We start from the raw sequence: 21,267 nt of genomic DNA, 5'->3' as shown, positions 1-21,267 counted from the left end.
GATAAAAAGAGGCAACCCTCTAATTAGAATAAAAGCTCTCTATAGCTCTTCTAGGGGGGAAGCAAATTATAAAATAACAGAGCAAATTAGGACAGCAGCTGTTCATTAGCACTTTAGAAGTGATTTTACGTAAATTCTGTAAGATTTTCTGTAATCATTTAGGAGTTCTGTCGAAACCCTGCAAACAGATCGGGGGCTCGTTCTGAGAACTTGGTGCCCAGTGGAGAGGCAGACGGCCCTGCTTTGATCTAGCCGTTGTGGGTGATCCCTGCGTGCGGCAGTGCTGCAGCCGTGCTGCTCCCGGGCTCGGGAGCGATGCTGGGAGGGAAGGGCTCTCCTCTCTGAGGGGAACGAGCGGCCCCGGCACACACAAAGGGCCCGCCCGCCCCGCCACGGCCCGGCCTGGGGCGGCCGCCTCCCGCGCCCCCATTGGCGGAGCGCTTTGACGGGCATGTGGGCGGGCCAATGGCTGCCGGGGATTCACAGCGGGCCTCGCGGAGGCGGCGGCCGCCATTGGCTGGGCGCGCGCGGGGCCCCGCCCGCGGGGAGCGCAGGGGCCCGGAGCAGGCGTTTAAAGATGGCGGCGGCGCCGAGCGGGGCACGGCGGTGCTGAGGCGGCCGCGCTCGGCCTCGCTCGCGGCCCCGGCACAGGAGCGGCGGCACCGCAGGAGCGGGGATGGCTCAGGTGGGTGCGGGCCCCGCGGGGCGACGGGCGGGGCGAGCCCGCGCGGGCACCGGCCCCTCCGCTCCACAGGCCGCGGCGCCCGCGGGCCCGCCGCGCTCCCGCCGCCCGCCCGGCCCGCTCCGGGCGCGGAGCCCACGTGGGCCTCCCCCGAGCCCCCACCCATCCCCAGCGCTGCGGCAAGGCCCTACCCTACCCTACCCTACCCTACCCTGCTCTGCTCTGCCCTGCCCGGCGGGTGTTGCCGTGCCACGCTTCCCCCCCCGGCCGGGGTGTCGTGCCCTCGGAGCTGCGATGTGTTGGGGGTGTCTGGGGGTTTCCTTAGGGCGGGTGGTTTTGTTTGTTTGTGTGTGTGTGTTTGTTTCCCGCTGCCCGGCCGGGGGCTGCGCTGCGGATGGTGCAGAGGAGGGGAAGGAGGGGAGCGCCTGGTCCGTGCCGGCCTGCCCGGGGATGGGGCTGAGCGGAGGGACGGGCGGTGTCCCCGGGCACAGCCTCTGGACCGGCTGTGTCTGCTCGGGGGAAGCGGGGAAGAAAAGGCACGGCTCGTTAGTTGTGGTGCGCTGAAGAGAAGCTGTGTCTGTAACTCTCAGGATATTCGAGTGCTTCTCCTATTAACAGTGAATTATCTCATTCAGTCTATGGAAGGTTAATTCTCCCCATTTTCTTCCGCCCCCTTTTTTTTTTTTTTTTTTTTGGCTAGAAACTGTTCGTTCTTTTGTACTTCTTTTCCCTTCGGATTTGTCTGCCAAGTTTGTTTGCCCACCCAACATCCAGGCGTGAACCCATTCCATTTCTTGAGTCCTTTAGGCTCTGAGTTACAGGTCTTGGAATTAGATCTTTAATTTTTCTTTTACGAGTTGAGAAGTTGTCTCTTCTGTTTAAGTAATTAAACTTAAGGGTCCCTGTTTTTAATTCTGTTGGTTGCTAGTTCTTTTGGTTATCAGGGTTATTTTTGCATTTTTAGAGAAAGAGAAAGGAATTCAGTTCCTTGTGTCTGTTGCTTTTCTTTACAAGTAAGAAGCTTATGTGTGATGTGGAAGGAAGAATATTTTTCCTCCTTCCTAGACTCCGATATTCACCTTTTTTTTAAAATTAGTTTCCTGTTTTACACAATTAACAAAACTGTCTAAACCTTGCTAGAAAACCTGGTCAAGCTATAAAAGCAGCTGTTGTGTTCTCATTTCTGAGGGTGCCTCTCCGAAAATCATGTGTTCTTTTCGTTCTGAAATGGGATGAAGTGTTAGGAACTATAGAAGTTCTTGAGCCTTGTCTGTATTTGCCACTTATAATGCTACTGTTGGGCCCTGGCTGCATTTTCTTGAACTTCCTTGATGACTGACTTACACAAAGTGGTTGTTTCCTTCAGAATCTCTTTACTCTAAAGCTGATAATGGAGAGAAACAAGAGAACAAGTGTGTGGTAATTAACATACTGAGTATCTCTTCTTTTGGCATTTCCTGTTCTGCTTTAAAGAAGGTAAATTCAGTCTCTTTGGGTTTTTTAGTAGAGATGATAAATAGGATTAACTTACTTCTGGAACTGTATGTGTCAAGAAGATACAATAGGTATAATAAAAAGAAGGTGGGTGACTGTGAGCAAGAAATTACTTTGGCAGGGGTTAATCAGTGTGATCAGGGCCTTATAAACTCAGCTCCATTTGGAGCCAGAGGATGGCTTTGTATGTGGTTAGCAAATTAGAGTTTGCTCTGAGCCACTCTTCCTTTAGGGAAGGAGTGTGAAGGAAGCAGTTTCTGACACCAAATCCAGTTTCTTTTTAAAAAGTGGCTTTGAGGAGAGAATCTGTGGAATGCTATTCCTTATTGTGGCTACAGGTGTCTGTGACAAAAATGTTCTTTATGGAGCTCCCTTCTAGATGCTGACCTGCTGTCCAGGGAAGGGGCTCTTGGAGTTTGGATGGTGCTGGTTACAAATTTTAAGATCCTGGTTTTTTCCTGCCTTGAAAAAAGATACCCTTTTCTCTGTGTACTTCTCTCCCAGCCCTCTCCTGTCTGGTTGTGGAGCTTATTAAACAAAGAAGGAGTTTGTTTTCTTTCTTTTCTGCCTTCAGAGGACATCTGTAAGACGACCAGGCCAAGGCTTGCCTTTGCTGGGACCTGTGCAGTTCACTGTGTTACATTGAGGAGTCCCCATTATCTGTATTGCTGAATTTACTTTGTGACGTGAGGTGTTTTAAAATGATCTGCCAATATCAGTTAGAAGTGTGAGATTTGCACGTGTTGGGGATCTGCAGACCATGAGCTGTGCGTTCATTGTCCGCAGATCATCCAGAGGGCCTGCAGTGTTTTGGACTGTCTGGTGTGGTTCTCAGGGGTGTTCATATCTTTGGAAGGAGTCCTTATGGAAACTGGTGATGGAACTTGGTGGAGCCCTGGAGAATAAAATGTTAGTTGAGGACAAATAATGAAGGATGGCACTATGCAGACTGACTTAGGTTACAACCTGACTCGTTATACTCAGCCAGTTGTGTTCTTGTGATCTGAGGTCTGTTTGGCTGTTGGTAACCTACCAGCTTATCCAGCTCATCCTTTTAGGTTTCATCCCTTCTGCCTGTCTTTGAAACACCTGATAGCTCAGGGAAAATCCTTACTGGTTTTGTTGTGGGTTATTTTTCCCAGCCCCTGATATAAAGGGCATATTGTAGTGCCAGTTGGCAGGAAGGTCGGTGGGAATTGGACCTGTGTTACTCTGCTCCTCCCTGGCTTTTTGTAGCTTGTAGGAAGGTATTGTAGCCCACTGTAACTGTATAGCTACCAGGCTGTTATCTTATCCTGGGGATGTGGCAGGTTTATGGCTAGAAGTGGAAAAGCTCATTTAAACTCCCCTTGGTTTAGTGCTTTTCCTGGCCACAGTATCTGTACCAAGTAGTCGACAGTCCCTGGCAGTGATTTGGCATTCATCATTCAGCTGTTCATCATGTCCAGGCCAACAAGAAAGGGAAGAGAACAGCAATTTAATTGTTAACAGTGCTTGAAATAGAATAACAAGGCATCTTTCCTGCAAAAAGCAGAGTTGTTGTGTCAGTGAACTCCCAAATCTGGGCAGGTGAAGATGAACATCGGTGGTGTTAAAACACCCTTTGGTGCAGGAGCAGGACATGGATCAGGGTGTGGAAAGGGCATCCACCAGCAGGGCTCATGCCTTGTCAGCATTAGTGTCTCTGTTTGGACCAGGAGCTGTTGAACATGGGGGAAGGGATTACTCTTTCAAATTCTAGAATGCTGATTTCAGTCTTGCATTTCTGTGTGAATTACTTGTTTGTTCAGGAGTCTTTAGAAGACTCTTAGGGTGGAAAAATTAGATGACTTAGGCATTTAATTTCCAGGAGTTAGTGAACTCATGCTGTGACTTTTTTGATTCTTTTGTTCATAATTAACAATTAAGTCACTAATCATTTACTCTGAGGAACCTGAGTCATTTGTCATTCACTTTTTTTTCTTTTTTAGTCTGAAGATGAGGAAGGTTATTAGACAATTATATTTTTTGAGGTGTTCTGTATAATGGTGGATGTTTGAGAACTTGCTGAAATAAGAAGGGATTGTTTGCTGCTGGGGTCACTGTGTTTTCATGTTGTAGGATGAATGTATAGAACTGTTTGTCTCACTGGTGAATGAGCCATTTTTCAATCTGAAAAGCAACACATTTGTATCAGAGAAGATGGGATCCTTTAGAGCTCTTACCAAATTGGAACCTTTTCCCTTGGTGACTCTACAATGCTTGTCAAGCTCAGCATGTTGAATGTGTGATGATCTTGAGTATGTTTAAAAAACGAGCACAAAATATGAACTGCTCTGCTGCCCCAGCAGAACTTGCTTTATTGCCAGATCACTAATGTAAGAGTTTGCTCTGTTGGATATTTTGCTTTCTTCCTCTTTCCAGGTAGGTGGCTTGTGTATGTTGTTGAGTTTTAATTGATCCCATTATAACTTCTCATTCCCAGCTTCCTGCCTTGCCCCAGTTGGTGTTTGGATATTGCTGTTGGTTTGTTCCTCCTGGGCTGGCCTAGAGATGCCTGAGACAATGACATTTGGTTTCTGTGTCAGTCCCTCATGCCAGCCCAGACTCTGCCCTGTCCCACAGCAACACCAAGCACCTGGAGCTCATCCTGCCACAGTGCTTGGCTTGGCTTTCTCTGCTCCCTGGGGATGCTTTGGACAGGGCAGGCTGAGCCAGATGCCTTGGGCAGAGGCACTGCTTCATTTCTGGCTGGTTGGAAGATTTAAGCCTAGTTTGGGCTGGCATGGAGGGACTGGGAGAAACCAAAATAAGCAGGTAAGAAATTGTGCTTCCTTTCCCCAGGTGCTTGTGGTGCTGCACAGATGACAAAAGTATCATTGAAGAAGGCATCATAGACATGGTAGAAAGAACCCACTTAATGTAAAAAATAAACAAGCCCTAAACACACACTCCCCATCCCCTGTAAATTTTTTCTAGAGCAGTTGAATATTTTTTCCAGTTTAAATTACCTAAAACACTGACTTCTAAATACCTTCCAAAATTATTTTGAGCTTCAGCGGTATGTATCTGGACCTGAATTCCTTGGACATAGCAAATAAATAGGTCCCTAATAGTACAAAATACAAGATCAAATGTGTAATATCTGACTATCCAGAGAGTAATTTTCTGTGAGATTTTAGTAAAGTATGAGACTTCCTGTTAAAACTTCCTGTGAGGTTTCAAAAATACCTAATAACTTAAACTTTGAAAAGCCACATGTCTTACAGACCAGAGTTGTTAAAATCCTCTTGGTTTTGCAGACTGTCTTAAACTGTGAGCTAATTATCCTTTCTGCTGTGTGGGTAAGTATGGCTTGAGTGCCAGGTTGTTTTAAATTAGGGGAGAACCTCCCCAAAATGCACAGGTTTTAGTCTGTCATGCTTAATGCCCTGCCTGCTAATCAAGCAGAAATAGTCACCTAATCGTAATACAGGGCAGCTGTGTTAGCAAATTCCTGTGCTGGTGAACAGCTCAAGCAGCAAACCCAACGGAATTCCAGCCTCATTCAAAGTGGGCTCTGGGTACCCTGCGTTTTCCACTGGAAAAATGTCGCTCTTCTGCTTGAAATTGTAGCAGGAGTGAGGTGCTTTCTTTCTGCCTGGGATGCTTTTGCCATTTTTCCCAGTGACAATTTTTTTTTTTCTTCTTCTTCTTGTAGGTTGAAAGAAGAAAAGGAGACCTGCTTGTCCAATGAAGATGCAGTCTTAGTCTTCAGCTATTTAAGCTGAATGCATTGTGATTTCCAATAATTGAGACAGTGATTCTGAAAGCTGTCTACATTAATGAAAAGAACAATGTAGTCAGCTTAACTGAATCATCAGTGTTGCATATTGACTAGAACACGATAACCCCATCCTGATGGACTCGTGCATGTTAGGAGGATAGACATAAACATTTACTAAAGCGTTGGTTTGTTCTTTTTAAAAGCCAGTAGTTTTAAAAATGGAGACCTGTGAAAGTGTGCCACCCCTCCCCAAAGAACCTGCGAGAGAGATGAATGCGGAGAACCCCAGTTGTCCCCCACCTCTGCCGCCCAGCGAACAGCCTCCACCACCTCCCCTGCAAACGTCCAGTGACGCAGAGGTAATGGACGTTGGCTCTGGTGGTGATGGACAGTCAGATAGCCCCGCTGGGGACACGCACAGTCTCTGCAGAACTCAGCTGCTCACTAAGGGATCCGCCTGCTACAAAAGCCGTCTCATCGTAGACCCCGCCAGCGGGGAGCAGAGCCCGAGGACGGCCCGCCACGCACCCGCAGTCCGCAAGTTCACCCCGGATCTGAAGCTGCTGAAGGACGTGAAGATTAGTGTTAGCTTTACTGAGAGCTGCAAGAGCAAGGACAGGAAAGTTCTGTACACTGGAGTTGAGCAGGATTATAAGGCAGATGCAGAGTTTGGTGTTAATAATGTCAATGGGGATTTGCATGTTTGTCCTTTCGGTGGTAGCAATGGTAAAGCTGTAGGAATAGGGGGTGACAGTGATGACAAGAAGGATGATGAAAATGATATTGATCAGGAAAAGAGAGTGGAATATGCAGTTCTGGATGAGCTAGAAGACTTTACCGACAATTTGATGGAAATAGATGAAGAAGGAGGAGGGTTCACATCTAAAGCAATCGTTCAAAGAGATAAAGTGGATGAAGAAACCTTGAATTTCTCATATGAGGTAAGCAAATCCACAGGTTTTTGGTGGGTAAGAGGTTTCCAAGTGACTAGAAAGAAATACACAAAGAAACAATCTCTTCTAGAAGTGTGCAGTATGGGAGTCAAAAAGGCACAATTTTCAGAGTCAGAGCTTCAGCTGAAAGCTTCTTTAAACTACTGAGTTGTGTGGCAGCTTCTGTACTTCGTTTAAAAATAGCATTTAAAAGTCTTTTCACACAATTGCAGTTCATTTTGTCATGAAAAATACAGTTCTCACAAAACTTGTTTTCTTATTTTTCAGTCTTTTTACTGGAATCATTGGAAGTGTCTAGTTTCTCTGTGGAAGTGTATATCACAAATGTGTGCTTTCTCTTTGCAAGGGAGAAGGGAGGTTGGTAGACCCAGAAGGATATAGTGTCTGATGAAGTCTCTTTCAGGATGACTTTGATAATGATGTGGATGCTCTGCTGGAAGAGGGTCTTCGAGCACCCAAAACAAGGAGACTAGATAATGAGAAATACGGTGGGGAAAGTGATCACCAGTCTGATGGAGAAACAAGTGTGCAGCCAATGATGACCAAAATTAAAACTGTCCTGAAGAGTAAGTTCATGTTCATTAAATAACTGCGGTTCTTGTATATGGCTTGTGTCTGTGGAACAAAAGTGTATCAGCGTGTGGGATAGCGGTTCTTATGGAATTGTTCATATGTTGGAGAATTTCATTGTTTGGAGGCCTCTTACTGTGGGATTTCTCATGTCTCTAAACAATGAAGTTGATTTTTGCTTTTGATCTGTTTTATGTAGTAAGAACCCATTTTAGTGTGTGGATTTGTGAAAAATAATGAAGAATGTTACCTCAGTGGCAGGGAGGTGAACAAGGATGATCTGGAGCTCTTGTCTCCAATACCGTGAATCAGCTGAAGACTCTGTGGTCATTGTGGACCTTTTCCTGCTTCAGTTATACAACTCCTGCTGTTGAAGTTGCTCCATGTGAAGTCTCTATGCATGCAATCCTAGGTTACAAGGAATGACTGGAAAAGGCAGTGGACATTCATCTGATTTCATTGTGTAAATGTTAGAAACTACTGATAAAGAAGAGCTGAGAATATGAACCAATCCAGGAGAATTTACCTCAAAATATTCTGAATTAGCATTAGAATTTGAACACACTCTAGAAGAATACTTTGCAGCTTCAGTATGTTTTGAAGTAGGAAACCAAACAGTGTTTCCCTCCAAAATTGTGTACTAACCCAAGATTGCCAGGAGGCTTCCAGCAAAGGTGAATGGTCTCTGATTTCTGGTGTACAGAGGACTGAGACCTTGGCTTGCAAAGGAACTCTTTGCTGGCTGTTTGGATCTGTAGGTCTGGTGGTGTCTCAAAGCAAATTTATTCCCAAATGTCAAGTGAAAAAATTTTTAATGGAAAGTTCAGTTGTTTCTAAAGCAAGTGTGACTTTTTCCAGTAAATATAGTGGTGCTTAAATACATAAAAAAGACTAAAGAGAAAGTCCACTGAAGAAATGAGCAAAGCAGTCTGTATAAAAATTAGTGCTTCTGTTGCCTTTCAGCTGAGAACATAATGGAATCTGTAATTTTTCAGGATTTAGTGTGGGTTAGAAGCGTATACCTTGTTAATAAAACAACTTCTCTCTACAAAACATCTTTAATCTTGTTGCAGTGCAGTTTTATTCTTTGAGGCAGAAAAGGCAGTAAATAAAAACCTGGATTCTTCTTTTAAGCAGCCTGTGCAAGTTTAAAGCCATTCTTTGCTTTCAAGGTCGTGGCCGCCCTCCTACAGAGCCTTTGCCGGATGGATGGATCATGACATTCCATAACTCGGGCATTCCTGTATATCTGCACAGAGAATCCAGAGTTGTTACCTGGTCTAGACCTTATTTCTTGGGAACAGGAAGCATAAGGGTGAGAGCTGTCAATTCCTCACATACTTACTGAGACTGAAAAATGAGATGTGTTCCTGCAAGCACTTGAATGTTTTTCTCCTTCAGTGGGCTTTTTTTGCAGTGTTAAAACAAGGTCCCCGAAAAGTAAACGCTTCTATTTCTGAAAATTTGATGGGATTTTTCTTAGGTGCTTAGTTTTTCTGTTTGGGCAGTTGAAGAGAATGACGTGATCTTGTTTGGTGCCTTTGTTTTTCCAGCATGTGGCTGAAAAATCGTGGGTTTTATTCCACCATGCAATATATATGGATCATTTATTTGTAGCTATAAACTAGTCTGAGCTGTGGCTCATGGTCCACATTTACAGAAGTAAGGATGTGACAGTCATGAACCCAAGGAATCTGCAGGAGCTGCATTTAATGCCCTGGGCTTCTGCCCCAGGAAGGCTAAGTGGCTTTTTTGAGAGCAGGTAGTGTTTGCATGTAAGTGAGCAGAAAGTCTGGCTCTGAACCAGCCAACACTCTGGGAAGGTTTGGATCAGGGTTGCACTGTCAGGATACAGGACTGGCCCTGTTCAGCTCCTGAGCAGAATGGGATGGCTGATCAAAGAGAAGCCAGAGCCTGGACTGAGCAAAAGTAACTTCTATCTTGATTGCATCTCTTGGGTTTGAGTTTTGCTTTTGGTGACCTTGAGATACTGATACCTTCTGTGTTATTTTATATTTGCAGAAACATGATCCTCCCCTTAGTAGCATTCCTTGCTTTCATTACAAAAAAATGAAGGAAAATGAGGAGAGGGAACAAAACAATGACATAACCCCAAATGGGGAGGTATCACCTGTAAAGCACCTCGATAAATCCTCAGAACTGGACTGCCAGACAGAAGAGCCAGATTCCACTGCTGCTGACTCTGGGCCTTTAGATGACAAAGACCCCTCGGGGGGAGATGCAGCACAAGGAGCCTTGGGACAAGTTAAGGCCAAAGTTGAAGTGTGTAAAGATGAATCTGTAGGTATGTATGGCAAGTGGGGTCTTTCCTTGCCTGGAGTTGGGGTAATGACATTTGGGAGTCTTGATTCCAGACTTGGCAACTGAGTGGTATCTTATCTGAGATCAGGTGGTGGGTTATCTGCATGATCTGAGATCTGGAGAAACAGATCCAGTACCAGAAATCAATGTTGATTTTAACAGAAGAGAAATACAGTGAAGAATTTGGCTGAAACCTTGAGAGTCCATGTGGAAGGGTTTTACCCCAAAAATGTGAAGGTTTGGGAAGTTTAGTCCTGTAGGCTTTAAGTCAATGTGTGCATTTGAATGGCTGTTGTCAGGTGTGTTTCTGTGACTTGTTTAATTGGGCTTTTCTTTGCAGCCTCTGTGTTGGCTGAATTGTATCTGTTTTCAGCTCTTTAAGACCAGTGGTGCAGTTAAACTGTATTTCCTTATTTTCACAACTCTAGCAGAATAAGTCATGCAATATAATTGGACTCATATGAAGGGGGGTAATGCTTCATCATTTTATTTATACAATTCTAATAGCCTTTTCACAAAAAGTTGTCTGAAGAAGTCATGCCAAAATCACTGCCTAACTTAGAGGAACTTGGAGAGGAAGCTCTTGTGTCACTCCCCACATCTGCATACCTGAGAGTCCCATCCATGTAAATTAATGTTCCTCAGAATATTGATATGGATCATAGGCTGCTGTTTGCCTTTGATGTTCAAACATGAAGCTTGTCCTTGACACTACATGTGTCCTGTTCACTCAGAAAAACATGCCAAAAGATTTAAAAAAAAAACACCCAAAACACCAGTATTTAGCAGCAAAACTAAAACCAGTGAGCACTTTTCTATGTGAAGTTCATCTCTCTCTCTTCAAATAGGATCTCTTCTGTATTACTGAAAAAATACTGACTGATGAAGTACAAGCATGACTTGCATATGGAGTTCCTTGTGGAAGGAAACAATGCCAGCAGCTTGCTTTTGTTTGTTTACAGCTGTGGATGCTGCTCTTTATTTTTGCTGACTGTATCTGCAGGAGTATCCTAGAAAGGAGAAGCAGGGGGCAGTCCTTGGTTCTCTGTGTGTGAAATTCATGTTTCAAATTTTGCTCAGAGGCTGCAGACACTCCTGGAGTTCAGGCAGCATCATTACACAGGGTTTGATGAACAGGCAGCAATAGTTGGGCTCAGGCAGCTGAGGCTGAAAGCAGAACTGCTGTACTCACTGTGTGCCTTGTTTCAGGTACAGGGAAATATTGAAGTAGAACAATTGCCAGTGTTTGTTACAGACTGTGGTGGCTATTGTGCTAGTTAGGGCTCAGTAGAATCTTCAGGTGACAGAACATGGTCTTTTATGTTGTTTTCCAGTTTGCACAAACGTTTTGCATTTGACCCAGTAAGAGGAAAACGTGTAATTAGTTCTGTTACTGTAAAATGGCATCGTAACCTTTGGCCCCTGCTGTAGGAGTGTAATTATAGCATGTTCAGACAGTGGAAATAGAGAGCTGCCTGCCTGCCCAGTAAAGCAGAGAGAGTAACCTGTGTGTGTCCCTCAGACCTGGAGGATTTCCGGCGCTACCTGGAGAAGCGCTTTGACTTCGAGCAGGTGACGGTGAAGAAGTTCCGCACGTGGGCCGAGCGGCGCCAGTTCAACCGCGAGATGAAGCGCAAGCAGGCCGAGTCCGAGCGGCCCATCCTGCCTGCCAACCAGAAACTCATCACCCTGTCTGTGCAGGATGCACCCATCAAGAAAGGTTGGCTTCTCTGCCTGCAGTTCCGGACTAACAGCAGTTCTGAGTTTGGCTGAAAATAAAAAAATCCTCTAAGAAGTCTATTTTTCCTTCATCTGGAATTCTGTGTTCTTTGATCCATCATATTACATAGTAAAGGGAATATATTGTCAAAATAGGCTTCCTGTTTAAAAGAATAACTTCTGAACAAACAGATTTTTATTGAAGGTTACAGTCCTGGTAACTGGTGACTGCCCTCAGCTCTAGGTACTGTTGGCTGTGGCTAAAAACCCTCCTGCCTTGTCACTCAGTGCTACTGCCTTCTCAGTTCTGTACCAGTTTTAGTTGGTCCCAAATTAGGGACTGGTTACAAATGCCATATTGATCCAGATTAAAACCTCCTATTAAAAATGCAAATATGTGTGCAGTTGTCCTGTGGTGTGAGGAGTGGATATCGTGTCTGATAACAAGCTGGAGTATTCCCTTGTGTATCCATAATAGCACATCTGACTGCAGTCTGATGTTTAAAATGTCCATTAGACCTGTGACTTGGATCCTGGTTTTATTTTGTGCATTGTCATGTTTCTGAGTTTCTTCTCTTGAGCAGAATTAAAGCTCATGAGTTCATATTGACCATTCCCTGTTACAGGGAGGTGCAGCTGAATTTTCACTTAATATTTTTATCTTCAGGTGTAGGTTTAGAGCCCCAATGAAACTCTAATTAAAACTTACTTGCACTTTATCTGTGTAATCAACTTTCTCCCCCCTGTTGCCTGCTGAGCCAGGGTTTGTGCTCTGGGTAATGATACTGTTGCAGGGAAAAAATCCCATCCAACCAAAAAGTAATCTTTCAAATAAAAAGAGCACAGTCATGGCAAGGGAGCAGTGCCCTGATCTGTGGCTGCTGAACAGGATTTTTGTGGGGGAGGGCTGGGAGTGGGGTTATGATTCTGGTTTGGGAATTTGAAGTCTGTGCCCATTGTTGTGCCTCCCTTCTGATGTGTTTAGGAGCAAATTAGAGGGTCTTTAATTGCTGTTTGCTGCCAAAAATGCTGGATGTAGAGGTCCAGAGGCCATGGGGCTGCAAACACTGAGCACAGAATGTTTGACTTAGCTCATAATTAGTGCATTTCTAGATGTTGATAGAAACTTCTCACTTGCACCTCAACACTTCTTCAATGCAAATGGTCTGGGAGGTCTTAATTACCTGTACCAGATTCAACAACAGTGCATTTCATTTGAGCAAGCACTTACCCCTTGGAACTTGTGATTTATTTACTGATTTATTTGGAGTAGGAATTATCCCTTAAAGACTGGAAGTACTTAGCTTCTCCCCCTGTCCTTGTCTCTTCTGCAGAGTTTGTCATTAATCCCAACGGGAAGTCTGAAGTTTGCATCCTGCATGAGTATATGCAACGAGTCCTGAAGGTTCGCCCTGTTTACAATTTCTTTGAATGTGGTAAGTCTGTTAAGTGTTCTTAAAATAGAACTGGAATCAAATTAATGTTGGGGTTTGCTTCCTGAAGTGGTACAATATATGTTCCCTTAATTCTTACTTTTGCTGGTTTGGTTTTTTTTTGGAGGACATGTTGTAATCCCTCAGAATTATGTTATTCCTCTGTATGTATTACATAATTTACCTGACTTTTCAATATCAGAATGTAGCTCTGGTGTTCAATTTGGTTTACAAAACTTTGCTGTTAATACTTGAATTCTGGCAGATTACCAGCGAGCTCTTAAAATGTTCTTTATTTGGAAGAATTGAGTATATGGTGGTAAGTTTCTGTTAATGGAAAACTCTTGTTAGTCTTTCTTATACTTAAGTAAGCAATTTTTCAGTCTTCATGAAGAATAAACCATTTCTATCCCTCTTGAAGCTGAAATGAAGAAAAAAAGCCTTGATAGTGGTGGTATTTCATGTTCATGGTGAGTGTATTTTACACTGAGAGTTCTGAAAAGCTTTCTTTTACTTTCCTCCTCCATTTCCAGAGAACCCAAGTGAACCTTTTGGAGCCTCAGTTATTATTGATGGAGTCACTTATGGGGCAGGAACTGCCAGCAGCAAAAAACTTGCCAAGAATAAAGCTGGTAACGTTTTTTCTTTCTTAATACCAACTCCTGATTTGTTTTATCTGTTTTTATTTCTGCTTTGGAAATGACATACTTGTTGTAGTAGGTAGGAATAATTTTGTTAACAGTCATTAAGATGTGTACGTGGCCTTTTGGCAGAATTGATAAATAGCTGGAGCAGAGCCTTTGCCAGGCCCAGGGTCAGCGATGGGCTGGGGCAGAAAGCCAGGGAGGGACTGGCTCTGTTCACCTGCCTGCAGACTCCTGGGGTACACAGTGTCAGAGTCTGTCTCTAGTGATCAATCGTGGAGGAACTTGGAGGTTTTATGTCTCTGCTCCTCTTAATCAAGGTGTTTAATCCCTTCCTGCAGCTCGAGCTACACTGGAAATCCTTATTCCCGACTTTGTTAAACAGACCTCTGAGGAGAAGCCCAAAGACAGTCAAGAACTTGAGGTACTGAGCTGTTGCTTCCTGGCTGTCACTGTTGCAGTCTGTTTTTAGAAACGTTGCACCTTCAGTTCAAAAATACAGTGGAAAATTCATAAGGTTGTTTTCTCAGTCAAAGGGAAACGTGAAATTCTTGTTTTAGAACAAGACCTGTGGCAATGAAAATACCATTTTTAATTGGAATTGATCAGAAAATTTATTGTGATGCAGAGAACTAGTTCCTTATTGATTATATCAGGTCATTTACTGAAGACCTGTAATGTTCCCAGATACCAGACTGCCTGTACTGTCCTTGTTTCCAGAATCCTCTGGCTGATGCTCTAAAGGTGCAGAGCTAAGTGCTGTCTGCTTTTGTGGGATCATCTTAGGACACCAACGAAGAACTGGAAGTGCTCAGGCTACTGAGACATTTTTACTTACCTGTAAATCTCAGGCTTCAGGCAGTGACACTTGAGAAAATCAAAGGGAAAGCTTCTTTAAGAGGAGAATATGTGCCATATTTTCAGGTACTGGAAGTATGAAATAGTTCATTGATCAGTGGTACTTCTGACAGAGCATCAGTAAGGAGTGAAGGACAAATCCGTGATCAGCCTGAAAGGAATGTTTTAATTTTAAAAAGTGCAATATCCAAAATGAGCTGTTTGTGCCTTTAATTTAAAACTGTGGTGTATCCCCTACACTACTGAAATGGTCATGAGGAAAATGCAAACTATTTTTTCCATTGTTTTAAGATACAAGCTATGCCAGTAGCTGTGTGATTAGGTGTGGCACTTTTAATGATGTTGATAAATACCTCCCATTACGGATTTAAAAGCCCTTTTTAAAGTATTAAGCAGAGGGCAACAGATCTTGCTGAATGTTGCAAAAGAGACATGAGGGTTAAAGACAGTTTTAGGGTGGTATTTGCACAAAGCACAATGACCCTTCTCGCTTCCTTTGTAGTATTTTAACCATATCAGTATTGAGGACTCACGGGTATATGAACTCACCAGTAAAGCTGGACTCCTGTCTCCATATCAGATTCTCCATGAGTGCCTTAAAAGGTAAGGCTGCAGCACGGGGAGGTTTGGGGGGAGGTTTGGGGGGCACAGCTGCTGTTCCTGCAGTGTTGGTGGGTGCCTGGCATTGCTGGGCTGGCTGAGCTCACTCTGCTCCCCCTGGCTCTGCAGGCTTGGTGGGGACTGAGCTGGGCAGTGCTGAGTCATTTTTAACTCATGTTTGCTGGTAATGCCTCTTCTGAGATCAGAATTTAGTTGTGGGACGTGTATTTGGTTTTTCTTTATCCAGGCTTGCCTTTTCAAAGTTACTGACCTAAAAAAACCCTTTTCATTAATGAATGTTTTGGAATTTATTACTGACTGATTTCATTGCAATGACTCTGGCAGATAACTGCAACCACTGGAGTTGTTTGTAGTTTTACTTAGTGTGTGATCTTGACTTTGTGCTTAAAGAAACCACGGAATGGGTGACACATCCATCAAGTTTGAAGTGATTCCTGGGAAAAATCAGAAGAGTGAATATGTGATGACGTGCGGGAAGCACACGGTGCGAGGCTGGTGTAAGTACAGCGGGGAGGGACCCCTGGGGGCTGCTCCTCCTGCTGACTGACACAGGGCAAGGTTTGTGTTCATTACACAGGGCTGACACACTCCTGTGGCTGTTTTTACAGGCAAAAATAAGAGAGTGGGGAAGCAATTGGCTTCCCAGAAAATCCTGCAGCTCCTGCACCCACATGTGAAGAACTGGGGCTCTCTCCTGCGGATGTACGGGAGGGAGAACAGCAAGCTGGTTAAACAGGTGACTGCTCTTGTGGGCATAACCTGCCCTGGGACTGGAGTTTTGGATCTCCCTGGGGGGTTGATTTAGCCCCAGCAAAGCTTTAGGGGGTGTGTTTGGGCGTGCTGGTCCTTCCTGTGAAGGCAGTTCTCAGTTCTGAAGGGAACCTGTACCTTGCTATTGCCAGAACACAAGAGCAGTGATTTCACTGACAGGAATCGCTGTGTTAACCTGGCATCTTCCAGATCAAAATTATATAACCTATTACATCTTTAACATTAAAGCAACTTGTGGAAATGGATGTTATTACTTAAGGAAGTACAGCTGTTGCTTCATGTACGTCATTTTGATCAGTTGTTGCTTGTGGTTCTGTCGAATAGGAAACCTCTGATAGAAGTGTGATAGAACTTCAGCAGTATGCCAAAAAGAACAAGCCAAATCTGCACATCCTGAACAAGTTACAGGAAGAAATGAAAAAACTGGCACAGGAAAGAGTGAGTAAATGTTCTTGTGGATTCACAAACAGCACAAGTGCCACAGTTCACCTGTACCAGTGGTCAGGTGAAGAGTGCTCCTCAAAACCTGACTGGGGTGCTACTTCTAGAGAGATTTTCCTCTTCTTTTAAACTGTCTTATAACCTAATTGTACCTACTTCAGAAAGTTTATTTTTAACATCAGCCCAAGTTAGCCTTTCACAACCATTGACAGTTTGGCTAAAATTGTTCAAAATTTGCCTGGTGTTTTATGATTCTCTTCTCTTTATGACTCTGGGGGGGTGTTTGATGTCTTTGCAGGAGGAAACACGGAAGAAACCCAAGATGACAATAGTGGAATCTGCTCAGCCTGGGAGTGAACCTCTCTGCACTGTTGATGTGTGAGGAGAAAATGCAAGTGGGGAGCAATAACACAAATGGAGGAACTAGATTTTCAACAATTATTTCAAAATTGTTTGCTGCAGAATGCAAGATAACTTTTAAAATCCAAGCTGCTTCAGTTATGCATTGTTCTTTTTGCATCATCAGGGCAATATTACTTTTTCCTAGTTTCTTTTTCTTTGGTTAGTTTTTTTTCCTTTTTTAATACCTCTGAGATATGTACCTTTAAAGGATTGATCATAAAGGTCTCTTACTTGGCAGATGCACAGAGGAGACAGGCATGTTCACACAGGAGAAAATCAATCAAGCACTTTTTCCTGGGAAGCCATCCATGTTGTTGGAATGGATGTATTTTAAGTATGAAATTCAGAATATCTATGTACAGGTTGAAGCTGATATTATATATATACACATTCATATATATGTATATATAAAAGAAATATATGTACATCTTCTTGTATGAACATGCCTAAAACTATTTTTGTGAAAAGTTTTGTTGCATTTCAGCACATAATAATATGCACTGATAAGACACTTTGGTGACAAATACAGGAAAGTGATGAGCAATGTTCCTAATGCCATAGGATTAGGCCAGTAATGCTGTTTTTGTTTTGCTTCTTGTCTCCTGCCAGGCTTAGTTATTTGAGATCACAGGGCGCAGACTTTTTTACTACTTGAACAAGTACACCTGGTAGTGTTTAGAGTAACAGGTTGGATATTCAAAATGACTGGGGTTTGTTTTAAATGAGAAGAGCCTGTGTTAGTTTACAGATCACTTGAACAGGGAAAGAATGGCCCTGGTTACACGATTAAAACAAAAACTGTAATTTGGAAGGCTGTTTTCAAAGCTTGGAGCCAAAACGCAGCTGATGATGGTTGATAGTCTGAACATACTTTGCCAATGATGTGTTTAAAGACTTTCCACTCCCTTCTCCCAGCAATAAAACAATTTCTCATTTGTTTGGTGTCAGATTACATCTGACTCGATCAATTAAGTCTTAATTAATTTGCACCATAAAAGCAATGAATTTCGAAAAGAATCAACACAACCCTAAAATCTGAAATAACTGCAGCAATTTAGGGTTTTTTAAGAAGCTTTTTGTTCTTACTTTTTTTTTTAATTGCATTTTTAGTTTTTAAAGAAAATGTGTAACTTCTGCGAATTAGAATGTAGAGTTGGGTTATGCCATAGAGTAATGAGTAGAATGAGACCATGAGGGGCTGTGCTCACCAGTGAGGAAGTCACAGATGTGCAGGTGGCGTTGTCAGCTGCAGTGCTGGCAGGGGCAGCCCAGGAGGAGCTGTGGCTGCAGTGGCAGTGACAGCACCACTGGCAGGGGTTGTTCTGCAGGGGGTTTCTGTGGCCCTGCTCTGGGTCTGCTCTGGAACTGGTGTGTGTTGGCTCTTCTCAGTGACTGCAGGGGCTGCTCTGCTCTGTCCTCGCTCCCCTGCTCCTGGCAGTGAACGAGCACCTGCTGCAGCTCCTGCTGCTTCCCTGGACAGGGCCCTGGGGCTTGAGGGCTTCTTTGGTTTGGTTTTTCTTTTGGTTTTTGGTGTGGGGTTTTTGATTTCCCGTGTTCCGTAGAGAGCGCTGCAGTATATTGAATTTAGTGCCTACTGGATTTGAGCAATGTTGGCATCAGTATTGTAAGACCTCCTTTTACATCCTGCATTCCTTTGGATTTTAATTTATATTTCAAGCTGATGTTCTCTAACGTGTTGCTTATGATGTTTGAGGTTAAACAGGAGGAGCCTTGGAGTCCCACCTGTTTCTGTGTTTGAGTGATACCCTCGGAGGTCTCTGCAAATACAAATCCACCCATTTTTTATTATTGTATTTAGCTTTTTAGTTCCACGAGTTGTAATCCTGGTACAACAGGATACGGGTAGTTGAAGACTATACATAAACTTATTATTTAAAGAAGTGGCCTGTCTTAAAAAAAAGAAACAAAAAAACACTGCCTCTGCTTTTTTTTGTATAGCTTTAATAAATCTCCATCTTTTGAAGGGTATATAATATTGGTGCAGTAGTGACAAGCAGTGAGTGCTGTTTGTCTCTTTGTTTTTATTGGATTTTTTTTTTTGTTTATTTTCCTAAAGACAGGGCTTATATCTTCTATGCCTAAATGTATTACTCTTCTAGATAGGTTTTATTTCAGCTTCTATGTTTTCAGCAGAAAAATCTGTACTTGGATGGCACTGTAAAAGACAAATCACCCGTGTAGATCTTTTTATTTTTCTGAAACCAGAATGTCAATGCATTTGCAGGTCACCTGCAGAATATCCACAGATGCCTCGCTTACCAATTTGTTTTCATTAATTTTGAGAGGATTGCTGTATTACCTCACTCTGCCACTATCAGATTCCCAAGGTGACCATTGCCCTTAATAAACACCCAGAGATTTCATTGTGAACCAAAGCCTAGAACGAATATTATGCATTCTAAACAAAAACAAAGCAACGCGATGGTATCAGACCTTGCTGCAGCCTTTAACTGGAGAGATGTCCAGGAACCCGCAATAACTGCTGGAACAAACAACGGAACTGCTGTGTGTGTCAGTGTGGGTGTTCTTGTGTTTAATGTTTACTATTGTTTGGAGTGTAACAGTCTTGCATTTGCACATAAGCACGAGCTGCTGTGATAGAGGATAGATCATTGCATTAACTTCAGCTTCTGCATGAACACTTACAGTGTGATTCCAGATGTATCCTAAACTTGTCTTGTAACTCTTGTGTGTTTTCTAGGTAATCGGCTGTAAAGGTTTAGATCTGATTGTATGAATGCATAAACAACTGCTGCTTTTGTCACTGATACTCGTTATTTATCCCTTCTATATCCAGAGGAAGATGGGTATTTTTATAGGGATGGAGTGTATTTTTAAGAACTGTTCCATCCTTTGGGGATTAGTTGGTTTTGCTTTGCATATTCTGTGCTTCTTGACAAAAGTGTGGTTTATTGACTTTAAGGATTCAATTAGTGTGCATTCGAATCTTCATGGTACTGACAGAAAACTTACTGTGACTTGCAGTGACTAGTCAGATGCTACCTACTGAAACACCAGTCATCAGCTTTTTTACGTATTTATTAGACAAAACTGATGAATTAGTTGGGTACTCAGAAGTTTGGAAAGACTATTATGCATAAACTTAACTGTTGTATGTAAACTTCCATTCTCCTGTGATGCTGTTAGGCTTTATACAAATATATTTGTAACATCCAAGTATTTAAAAGCATCATGATTATCTTATTAATTCTCTGAACTGTACTTTGGTCCTGGAGTGAAGTTCAGGAAGTGATATCCTCCTAACTTTCCGTGGGAAGGAATGTGAAGTGCAAGAAGCCATGCTGTTATTAACCAAATAAAATTATCAGTTACAGTATTCCAGTGTGATTCTGAGGAGGTGGGAAAACAAAACAAAACAGTCCATCCTTGCTGCCCAAGCAGGTAACAATGGTTGCTCTTTGAGTTGTGGTGGGTGCAGTTGCTTGATGCCAGTGCTAAATTGGTACAACTATAAAGCCTCATTTTCACTGAGCCTCTGCTTGCTTTTTTTCTGCACAATCATGTAATCCTCTGTGTTTGGTCTTTGAGTACTACATGTGTATTTTTCAGACAATTAGTTTTGAGCAATAAAGTTTGATATTATAAATATGCACCAGTGTGATCAGTATTACCATGGCTTAAGCATATCTAGAAAAACGAACTCTTATTCCTTGAGTGCTGTAGGTGTGTTAATAGAAATTAAATTAGTGCAGGCTCACTGGTTAGGGAAGTACTTGATCACCTTTTTGGTAAGGAATTGAATGTTTAAATGGTTAAGCACTTGGAATACATTACAATGTCTTCTTGAACTGGGATTTGTATTTTTACTGAACTGATGTCAAGGTTGGCAATGTCTCAGCCCAAAGTGCTGCTTGTGGTACCTGTTGTCACTGGACAGGTGGGTGTCAGCACAGCTGTGGGCTGCAGGTTTTGCTGGTTTTCAGGCCACATTAAGCGTGCAGCAGAAGTATGTTTGGTAAGTTGAGATTGAAGATGGTTTTTCCTTCTCACAGTCAGTGTTGTCTGCTCTGTGGTGTGGATCACCATCTGTTCATGGCAGCACCTGGAGAGGGGCTCCTGCCTGGAGAGCACCCTGTGCCAGGGGACTCAGCCAGGTCTGTCCCCACCCCGGTACCTGCACGGGAAGTGCAGCTGCAGGGGCTGAGTGTTGGGGGGGGGGATTTGTCTCAAACACAACCTGCCTTTGTCTCCTGCTGCCCAGGGCTACGGCTCAAACAGCTGGGCAGACACCCGAGGAGATGCTTTGGAGTCCAGGGCGCAGGTTTGGTACAGAGCACCTGTGTCCAGCAGTATTTCAGTTATAACCCAGCCACTGAAGGAGATGAGGTAACAGTCCTTGTTTTGTCACTGCACAGCTCTTCCAGAAACACCTTCTGTGAGGCCAAGGTTACCCTTCCAGAGTTGCTGCAGGAGCAAAACACCCCCTGTGGGGCTTGAGTTCTGGAGATTGCTGTGCCATGGGAGGTACTCGACTGACAGCACCCCCTGAGCAGCCTCACTGACACTCAGAGGAGGAGGAGCCTCTTGACCAGAAATGACAAGTTTCTTGGTATGAGATGATCTTTAAGGT

The 21,267-nt window shown here is 43.4% G+C and overlaps 1 protein-coding gene across 1 annotated transcript; it reads left to right on the top strand.

Moving 5' to 3' along the window:
- Window positions 1–553: 553 nt before the first annotated feature.
- DGCR8 (DGCR8 microprocessor complex subunit) lies at window positions 554–20,283 on the top strand. The gene is made up of 14 exons (XM_050318014.1): window positions 554–685; window positions 5,856–6,862; window positions 7,278–7,440; window positions 8,617–8,759; window positions 9,467–9,749; window positions 11,289–11,486; window positions 12,820–12,921; window positions 13,452–13,550; window positions 13,904–13,986; window positions 14,923–15,023; window positions 15,432–15,538; window positions 15,650–15,777; window positions 16,137–16,250; window positions 16,552–20,283. Exons 2-14 carry the CDS (start codon window positions 6,140–6,142, stop codon window positions 16,633–16,635), a joined length of 2,328 nt encoding a protein of 775 aa, XP_050173971.1. The 5' UTR covers window positions 554–685; window positions 5,856–6,139; the 3' UTR covers window positions 16,636–20,283.
- The last annotated feature ends 984 nt before the right edge of the window (window positions 20,284–21,267 follow it).

This window comes from Myiozetetes cayanensis, unplaced genomic scaffold (genome assembly GCF_022539395.1).
Source record: "Myiozetetes cayanensis isolate MyiCay16 unplaced genomic scaffold, myiCay2020 scf21, whole genome shotgun sequence".
In the NCBI taxonomy this organism is placed as follows: Eukaryota; Metazoa; Chordata; class Aves; order Passeriformes; family Tyrannidae; genus Myiozetetes; species Myiozetetes cayanensis.
This window is presented reverse-complemented; position numbering and strand designations above follow the sequence as displayed.

Excerpts from the sequence above, each read along its gene's own strand:
- DGCR8 (XM_050318014.1), top strand. The coding sequence starts at position 6,140 with ATGGAGACCTGTGAAAGTGTGCCACCCCTCCCCAAAGAACCTGCGAGA. Across the intron at positions 11,487-12,819 it reads GGATGCACCCATCAAGAAAG|AGTTTGTCATTAATCCCAAC; the intron begins GTTGGCTTCTCT and ends TCTCTTCTGCAG. Across the intron at positions 15,539-15,649 it reads GCACACGGTGCGAGGCTGGT|GCAAAAATAAGAGAGTGGGG; the intron begins GTAAGTACAGCG and ends CTGTTTTTACAG.